The sequence below is a fragment of the Physella acuta genome, unplaced genomic scaffold, assembly GCF_028476545.2.
Source record: "Physella acuta isolate Inbredline_101_S28 unplaced genomic scaffold, ASM2847654v3 ptg000050l, whole genome shotgun sequence".
Classification (NCBI taxonomy): Eukaryota; Metazoa; Mollusca; class Gastropoda; family Physidae; genus Physella; species Physella acuta.
Genome location: NW_026731570.1, coordinates 995,496 through 1,005,424, shown reverse-complemented (window position 1 = coordinate 1,005,424; position 9,929 = coordinate 995,496). Strand labels below are relative to the sequence as shown.

The 9,929-nt window shown below is 37.9% G+C and overlaps 1 protein-coding gene and 1 non-coding gene across 2 annotated transcripts; one reads left to right on the top strand and one right to left on the bottom strand.

Moving 5' to 3' along the window:
- Positions 1–284: 284 nt before the first annotated feature.
- On the bottom strand, positions 285–605 carry LOC131945892 (sodium-dependent phosphate transport protein 2B-like). The gene has a single exon (XM_059306519.1). It carries the CDS (start codon positions 603–605, stop codon positions 285–287), a length of 321 nt encoding a protein of 106 aa, XP_059162502.1.
- Positions 606–5,350: 4,745 nt separating this feature from the next.
- Trnar-ucu (transfer RNA arginine (anticodon UCU)) lies at positions 5,351–5,423 on the top strand. The gene has a single exon. It is a non-coding gene; the product is annotated as a tRNA-Arg (tRNA).
- Positions 5,424–9,929: the final 4,506 nt, after the last annotated feature.

Sequence of the window (9,929 nt, the reverse complement as noted above, 5' to 3'; positions counted from 1 at the left end):
TTGTAAAAAAATATAAATAAGATAAATAACACGATTATTACCATTTTATAACCATATATTTACGTGGAATGGCGTGGTCTAGAAGTAGAAGAAGAGGAAGAACATGAGGAGGATGTAGACGATGGCGAACCAGCGGTACTCGGCCGTGCAGTTGCCTAGAAATTTGGCAAGCGGGATGGGGAAGCGGAGGTAGGGGATGGGGTAGAACAGGAGGATGCCGGTGATGTTGAAGAAGAGGTGGCAGAAGGCTGCTTGTAACGCGTTTCTCAGGCCGTCCGTGTTGGCTAAGGCTGAGAGATTCGCGGGGTCGTGGTGCCGATGTTTGACCCCAGGGTCACAGGGTACATCCAGTCGAGTTCGATGACCCCGATGCCGACGAGCGGGGTGAGGGTGGAGGTGAAGATGGAGGAGCTCTGGACGATGATGGTCAACCCGGCGCCGATGATGATGGCGAGGTATCCGGTGAGGTAGCCCAGCGGTCCGGGAAAGTCCGCGTTGATGAATTTTTTGATGATGAGAGCGATGGGGCCTTGGAGAAGGGAGTGCAGCAGTTTGACAATGTCGACCAGACACAGGCAGAGAATTGTAAGGGAGATAACCAGCATGATTGCTCCAATGGCTTTGTCGTTTAACGTAGAGTACATTCCCTTGAATAAAAACTCACCTAAGGGTTAAAATAAAATTAACCATAAATTACAAACAACAGATTTGCATTAAAGTATTTAATTATAGTTAACTGTGTCAAAAATTGTTTAATTATATCATTTATATTCATATAATGAAAACAAAATTTTTGTGAAATTTAGAAAATTAAAAATATGTATAAAACAATGATCAACTGTTGTATTATGCTCTATTTCTATTACCCAACCACGGTGCTAATGCTATTTTTTAATGTTAATTTCATATAGATAAATACCCAACATTACGATAACCCTAGCAAACTGCGGTTCTAATGACATCCTTTAATGTTCATTTCATGAATATATAATTACTTAACCTCCAGCACGACATGAGCACAGACTCAAATTTGTAATTATTAAAAGCCAGTTAAATTTGCCATGGAATTCATGTCAGGATAATACTGCGGTTTTTTTTTAAATTCTTTTACATTGAACTTATGGAAGGATGAATTAGGGGGAGGGGGGATTAAACGATCCAGTCAGTTGGTGAATGATCTCATCGATTATATTGATTTTACCTGTTTGTTCGAATTGAAACTTTCAAAGTAACAGTGGTTGTTTCAGACCTTTTTCTCGAGGTGGGGGGGGGGGGGGGGGTGGCATATAAAGATCCGGAGAGGGGAGGGGGGACTATTATCATAAACAAGTATATATTCAGAATATTCTCCATTTAAAAATTTCTATTTTGTCTGAGGGGTTGGGGCTAAGTGTGGGTTCTTTGACTTCTCCACCCACTTCACACAGGAAATGCCTGAAAGAAACTCTGCCCTTATATCGCTGAAACTAACTCCGCCCATGCCTCGCTGAGCCTTTCCACCTCCCTCATGTGACACTGAGGCTGGCGGGCAGTGCTCTCTCTAGTGGGGAAAGGTGGCCTGCAACGTGTATTTTGTGTGAGCAGCTTTCTCAAAGTCTTATAATACAACATGACTGCTTGTTCAAAAACTACTGCGTGGCTGATCTTAAAAAGTCTACTGCGTGGCTGATCTTAAAAAAATCTACTGCGTAACTGATTTTTAAAAAATTACTGCGTGGCTCATCTTAAAAAATCTACTGCGTGGCTGATCTTATAAAATCTACTGCGTGGTTGAATAAAAATAATGACTGCGTTGCTGATCTTAAAAGAAACTACTGCGTCTCGTTTAAAAAACAAGTTAATTAAAAAGTCTAGTGACAATTTTAGCGCAATTTCCTTATGTTATCTAAAAATAGCTCTGTCGTAGCGTAAATCAAGAGCAGGGTTAGTAAAACCATTGGTTAGTTATTAAAACGTTTTTTATTAAATAAACCTAACTACTAACTAAACTAAGCACCTTGAAATCAAGAGCAGGGTTATTAAAACCATTGGTTAGTTGAACTTGATTATCAACATGATAATCATTAAGATGATAGATCTCTACTTCCGGCATGTATATACAACCACACCACACGCGTCATCACGTTCAATAGATGCGTCATCGCGTTCCATGGCTGCGCCATCACGTTCAGTAGGCGCGCAAGTTAATTAAAAAAGTCTAGTGACATTTATGCGCAATTTCCTTATGTTATCTAAAAATAGCTCTGACGTATAATGATGGGGTGCGTTCAAGCTAGAAGAGCGATCGGTTTGTAGGTGTTTATGTAATTTTAAAATTTGTGACCGAACGAGAGGATATTTTTGAAAACTTTCTTCGGCAATATTGTTCTAAATTATGGCAGGAATCGATTGGTACATGTTTCAAGTCGCTAAGTGGTCTGGTTGCCGAGATAGGGGCCAAAAACTGCATTTTTTCGAGGTTTTTTGGCTTTTACGGGAAATACATGAAAGAAACCCGGAATTGTTATGGCCTATGCTCATTCTCGTAACTTGCTTAACATAATTGCTTTTGGAACTAGTCATCGATATTGCTTCGTTGAGGAGGAGATACGACTTAAAGCACACATTCATCCATTCATTCATTCATCCATCCATCCATTCCCAGAAATGACGAGTTAATAAACGCAATTCTCCAGAATGGAAATTGCGCTAAAAAACTACTGCGTGGCTGATTTAAAAAAAAAACAACTACTGCGTGGCTGATTTTAAAAAATCTACTGCGTGGCTGATCTTATAAAATCTAATGCGTGGTTGAATAAAAATAATGACTGCGTTGCTGATCTTAAAAGAAACTACTGCGTGACTCATTTAAAAAAAAACTACTGCGTGGCTGATTTTAAAAAAAAACTACTGCGTGGCTGCTTTTAAAAAATTACTGCGTGGCTGATATTAAAAAAATCTACTGCGTGGCTGATTTAAAAAAAAAAAAAAATCTACTGCGTGGCTGATTTAAAAAAAAAAAAAAAAAACTACTGCGTGGCTGCTTTTAAAAATTGCTGCGTGGCTGATCTTTAAAAAAAAATACTGCGTGGTTGATTAAAAAAACTACTGCGTGGCTGATCTTAAAAATAAAAAAATAAAAAGTGGCTGATTAAAAAACAACAACAACAAATGCGTAGTCGCGTAACCCCGCATCATAAAGACAACATAGCAGTCGGGCCCTGCTCTCAGTACTCACATTCCTTGAAGCACGTCATCTTCTCCACGTCCCTCGTGTACAGCGTGCACGAGAAGTCCTCACCCACAAGCTCGTCCATGACGCTGAAGTTGCTCACGGCGCAGCTGGAGAGGGAGAAGTTGTGGGAGCTGGAGCTGAAACAACTGCTGACGCCGGAGCAGTCCAGGGTCTGGTTGAGGTCTGGTGGATATGGTGGAGTGGATAGGTGGATATAGATGTGGATATGTACAATCAATATGATGGAGTGGATAGGTCTAGGAACATATAGGCGGGTGGGTATGGATGACTTGATATGTAGATGTAGATACGTAAATATGGACAGTAAATATAGAAGAGTGAATGGGTTGGTGAATAAATGGGTGGGTGGATATGGATGTGTGGATAGGTGGATATAGAGACGTGGATATGGACAGTCAATATGGATGAGTGGATAGGCCTGGGATGTTATGAGTTTGTGGGTATGTATAAGTAGATGGAAATAAATGAATATGGGCCTTGACGAGGATGGTAACCTACCCTTAACCTAACTCAGATAACCTTGACCCCGAGGCTTACCTATCTTTAACCTACTTCAGATGGCCTTGAGCCGGATACTTATCCATACAAAATCAGACGACCTTGACCCCGATGTTAACCTATAAAATAACTTTCCTTAGATGACATTGACCACCTGGCTTACCCACTCTACATCAGACGACCTTGAACCCGAGGCTTACATATTTTTAACCTACCTCCGACGACCTTGACCCCAAAGCTTACCCGCCCTACCTCAGATTACCTTGACCCCGAGTCGTGTCCATCCAACATCAGACGACCTTTTACCCCGAGGCTTACCTATCTTTATCCTACCTCAGACGGCCTTGACCCCGAGGCTTACCCACCCTACATCGGATAACCTTGACCCCTAGACTCACCTATCCTCGACTTACAACAGTCGACCTCTGACCTCGTGCCCTGGAAAGTGTCACAGTCGACCTGTGTGACGAACCTCTGGATGCTCCATGTCTTGTTACTCCAGGGCGTGCTCGTGCAGTCCTCGTGCCATGTCTGGTTCCGGCCCACGCATGCACTAAGCTGCGGACGGAAGTGTAAACTTTGGTCACGTGCGCTGTTTACAATATATGTACGCAACGGTTCATGGGGCAAGAGAAGTAGAGTTCACAAGTTTCTGTGACCTCGGCATACGAAGGGATAGTGTGGTAAGCCGTATGCCTGGCCGATTTTTTTCCCTAAAGTAAATTGGGTTCCCATCTGAACTGGGTGGGTTCCGAGACGTTCTACTTTCTTGAACCCGGATTCGAACTCAAGACTTTCGGGTCAGCAGTCTAGCGCTCATTGTTATGCCGTAAAATCGAGTAAAATTTCCCTTTTCAAACCTAACGGTCCAAGCGGCAAGTCAATTAAAGTTTATCTTCTTCTGTTACTCAAGGAATTGAACCCGGGTTTGAACTCAAGATTTTCCTTTTAGCAGTCGTATGCTCTACCACGCCGTCATATGAAGTCGTGACGTCCATACAACAATCTCTAACGTTAACGCGTGCGCTAATCATTTAGCTTACGAACAAAATTTAACCGAAACAATTGAACCACCAAGGTCAAACATTAGTTTCAACCATTAACCTAATCTCAACCATCAACCTCTTTCGAATTTGGGTTCAAGACAATAATATGTACTTGTCCACCCAGTTCTGAAGGGTACGTAACTCATGTTAGGGAAATAAAGGCAGCTTGACATAGTGCTGACCACACTATCTCTTCATATGCTGAGGTCTCTGAAGCAGATGAACTCTACTTCATCTGCCCCCATGTGTCTTGGGCACAAACAGGAAAAGATGATGATGATGAATAACCTCCTTCTGATCGTACCTCCTGACAGAAGCCAGTCTTCTGCGCATGCGTGTAGTTGGCTGCAGTCTTGAAGACCTTCGACTTTTTGGTCTCACAGCACTGTGCAGGTGTCTTCTTGTCACAGCACACCTTCATGATGGCGCGGTCGTAGTCGAAGTCAGGATCCGTGCCGTCTGCAATCTTGTTGATGGCGTTCTTGTCGATCTAATAGTGGGGTGGAGCGCATTAGCACTGTTAAATTACGGAACTTAAAACATAAGATAACACTTTACAGACTGCTAACTTGTCCCCGTAGCGCAGGGGATAGCGCGCTGGACTTCTAATCCAGAGGTCGCGGGTTCGAATCCCGCCGGGGATGAATTTTTTTATGTTGTGTAGGGGACGAGTTAGTTTGTCGCACACGTTTAAAGGTTAATGGATGGGGGGGGGGGGGGCTCTACAGTTGTCTTTTGTCCCATGAACAGCCATCTTTATTTATCTCACGTAATAAAAACCGACTTTTCTTTAAGTTGTCTCCCACAAACAATTTTTTTTCATTAAAATGGTTTCCCTTGTAATTATCTAAATACAAACAACGAATTATAAAATGGTCGCCATATAAATAGTCACCCTTAAAAAGAGTAGGCCTACATTAAAATTGTTTCAACTAATATTTCCTTCTTACAATAAAAGAGTCAAGCTTTGCTATTGTTATTGTGAGGGCAGGGCATGGAAGCTTCTTCAGTGTATCTACAGTGTACCTTTGGTTCATGTACAGGGATCTACAGTACATCTACAATACATGTACAGTACAACTATAGTACATCTACTGCTCATCTATAGTATGTACAGTATATCTACAGCACATCTATAGTACATCTATAGTACATCTACAGTACATCTACAGGACATCTATAGTACATCTACAGGACATCTATAGTACATCTACAGTACATCTACAGTACATCTACAGGACATCTACAGGACATCTACAGTACATCTACAGGACATCTACAGGACATCTACAGGACATCTACAGTACATCTACAGGACATCTATAGTACATCTACAGGACATCTACAGGACATCTACAGGACATCTACAGTACATCTACAGGACATCTACAGGACATCTACAGGACATCTACAGTACATCTACAGGACATCTACAGTACATCTGACCTGTGGGTCAGTTTTAGAATTTGGTCTCACATTTTTTTTGTAGGTAAAAATATAGGGTAGGTTTTATAATTTCATACCAAAAAAATTTCAACTTAATTAAAGAAAATAATGGAAATATTATCAGGAAACAGTATTTGTTTTTTTTTTTTTTTGTTTAAAGGGAATAAATTAAATTTGAGAAAGATTAATTAGAACATAGATAAATGTTCTTTTTTTTTAAATAACAACTTTATAAAAAAGGTAACCCGGAAATACTGGTTTAATGTGGGATTATAATTTTTTGACAGTTTTAAAATATAACAGGAAAGTAATAAAATAAAGAATGAATAATATAGGGAAGAAATTTGTATTACTTTAAAAATATAATATATATAGTTCAATTCTGTTTTTTTCTGTGTTTTTTTTCTTTTACATAATTGAATTAATACATATACAAAATAAATAGATAGTTGTAAAGACCATTTTTAACAGGTCCCTTTTTTTTAGGAGAGGTACATTTGCAGGTGTGTGTGTGGGGAGGGGGTGTATTTACGAGAGTCAAAGAAAATATGACTAAATTTTTTCCTCTTGGTCGCTGCTTTTCTCTTCCTTGTCGTAACTGATTCTTATTTTCTTCTCTGGTGTGATGCTGAAGTAAGCTGAGTAGTAATTGGTACCATCCCCCCGTTTCAGAGTGTATTTCCTCGCAGTGACTGTCCGAAGCATCCTCTGAAAGGAAAAATGTTTCACAGATGGTGCATTGGAAAGTTTCAGTCTCCGTGTGTGCTTCTGCGTGGTGTGTGATTGCTTGTTCGCGTGTAATCTGTATATTGCATAATCCACATACTGTATTCGTCGGGTGTTGTTTGTAATATTTCACATACTCTTCTAGGTTGTTGCACATCTTGTAGCAGCATCCGTAGGTCATAAGCTCATTAGGCTTTGCTGTTTTTGTTTCTCTACCTTTCTTCCTTTTTGATGATAGCGATTCAGTTCCTGTTACTGAAAATGGCTTGGCTTTGCCAATGCTAGATGTATCTTTAGTGTTAATTTTAGCGCTGAATTTTTCCAGGTTGTGGCGTAGTGGTGGGAGTTGGTGTTTGTCAGGGCTTCCCAACCCTGTATATATATATATCTGTATATATATATATATATATATATATATATATATATATATATATATATTTATATATATATGTATATATATATATATATATATATATATTATTATATATATATATATATATATATATATATATATATATATATATATATATATATATATATATATATATATATATATATATATATAATTTAAAATAAATAGCTTTCAATATGAAATAATATTTATTCAAATAAAAACATACACATGTTTCGAACAAAAAATATTAAGGTATTTTAACTAGCTCTGCAAGAATAATAAAATCAGTAATCGAATTATATAACTATAATTATTTTAAAATATTTACAACAGTTTCGCCTTGCATGCCTTTTAAAAGTTTGTTTAAACCTGGCTCATAAGTTGTTTTTAGTTTCAAGCACGCCTCTAGATTTTTATTTGTTAGTTGACTTCTTTACTTTTTATTATATTCATGCAATATAGATGTCGGTGAGGATGGTTGTTGTTCCCACTCTTGATCTCACTGGTGGCATTGACTTGTCCAATGTTGTGTTGAACCACATGATTGGCAGGCTTGTCGTCTTCCAGGTATGGACACGAGGATGTTGATGGGTCTGTTTTTATAATTAAACTTGATATAATGTGGTATAGTGTTCGGAGTGTCGGAGAAAATGGTGAAGCTGCGATTGTTTGTGTATGACAACCCCAATCTCTCGCAACACCAAGTCAAGCAAAAGCATTAAAATACGAGAAAGTATAAATAAATTAAGCGGACAAGAACGAAAGTTGCTGGAAGAATGTTCTTGGAATAAATATTAAAGCTGGTTGGTACTAGTGTCTAATAATTATTTGGATTAACAACTAACAATTACTAGGAGTTGTAATTAACATTTTGTTATTAATCACCAAAGGTTTAAATACTTTTTTTGTACTTTTATTTTCTGTAATTTATACTAAAGTTTGTTTACTTGTTTTTGTTTAAAAATGTATTATTATTTTTTTCATTTTGCTCAATCGCTTCATTTTATAATTACTTCCCTTTAATAAAAAACAATTTTTGTTTTCTCCCCTAACAAAATAGTTAAACGCGCGAGATATTTTGACTCAAACAAAAGACGAGAGCAAACCGCTGTGAACTGTGTTACACCTTGGTGCACTCTCGGGACTAATATTAATATTATGTGTCAGTTTTTAGTTCCATTTTGGGTGGGGTGGGGGGGGGGGAGTGTGTGTTGGAAACTAATATGGGGAAGTTGAATGTTTGGGTGATTTTAGTGGAGACTATTTTTATATTAAGTTTAAATTTGGGAGATTTTTGGTGTTGGAGAGTTTAGTGTGGGAGATATTAGTGTGGGAGAATTTAGTGTGGGAGAATTTAGTGTCGGAGAATTTAGTGTGGGAGAATTTAGTGTGGGAGAATTTAGTGTGGGAGAATTTAGTGTGGGAGAATATAGTGCGGGAGAATTTAGTGTCGGAGAATTAAGTGTGGGAGAATTTAGTGTGGGAGAATTTAGTGTGGGAGAATTTAGTGTGGGAGAGTTTAGTGTGGAGGGTAAGGGTGGTTGAAATGAGACGTAAACATTTTTTGTGAAGCACATTTCGTTCTATTAGAGAATATAGGCCAGTTTTGTCACTTGTATTCGTTGACTGGTAATTTTTTGTTAAATTTGTTGACCTATAATTTTTGATGTCTTATGAACTTAGGTGACCTAAACTTAACCTTTTTTTTTTACTTATGATATTCAGGTGATATAATTTTTAATTTGGTGACTTATGATATTCAGGTGACTTTATTTTAAATTTGGTGACTTAAGATATTCAGGTGACTTTATTTTAAATTTGGTGACTTAAGATAATCAGGTGACTTCATTTTAGAATTGGTTACTTGTTGTTTAAGTACTGCTGAATTCATTTCGATAATATTCACATTTTACTGAAACCAAAAAATGTAAATATTTCACGGATTTTGGAGGGTGTAGGCGTGGAGTGTGTTAAGAGTGTAGGCGTGGCCAAAGAGATAGAGCGCTAGAGTTCTAACCCGATTGCCTTGAGTTCGAAACCGGGTCCAAGTCGCTAAAATGTCCCTGAGTCCGTCCAGCTCTGATGGGTACCAAACTAATGTTAAGGAAAGTTAAGGCGGCTTGGCAAATAACAAGGTCAAGAAACATATGAACCTTTACTTCATATTCCCAATGGATAGCTAAGTCTAAAGAGGATTCTATATATTTTTTCTAAAGAGTATAAACGTGGTATTATCTTTTCTACAGCCTACATTATAACCAAGCTATAATTTAATGTATTGATATCAAACAAATTGAGACATCATAACCAATCTATAACTTAATGTATTGATATCAAACAAATTGAGACATCATAACCAAGCTATAATTTAATGTATTGATATCAAACAAATTGAGACATCATAACCAAGCTATAATTTAATGTATTGATATCAAACAAATTGAGACATCATAACCAAGCTATAATTTAATGTATTGATATCAAACAAATTGAGACATCATAACCAAGCTATAATTTAATGTATTGATATCAAACAATTTGAGACATCATAACCCAGCTATAATTTAATGTATTGATATCAAAC

Bases quoted from the DNA above. Each gene is read 5' to 3' on its own strand.
- LOC131945892 (XM_059306519.1), bottom strand. From the start codon at position 605: ATGCTGGTTATCTCCCTTACAATTCTCTGCCTGTGTCTGGTCGACATT.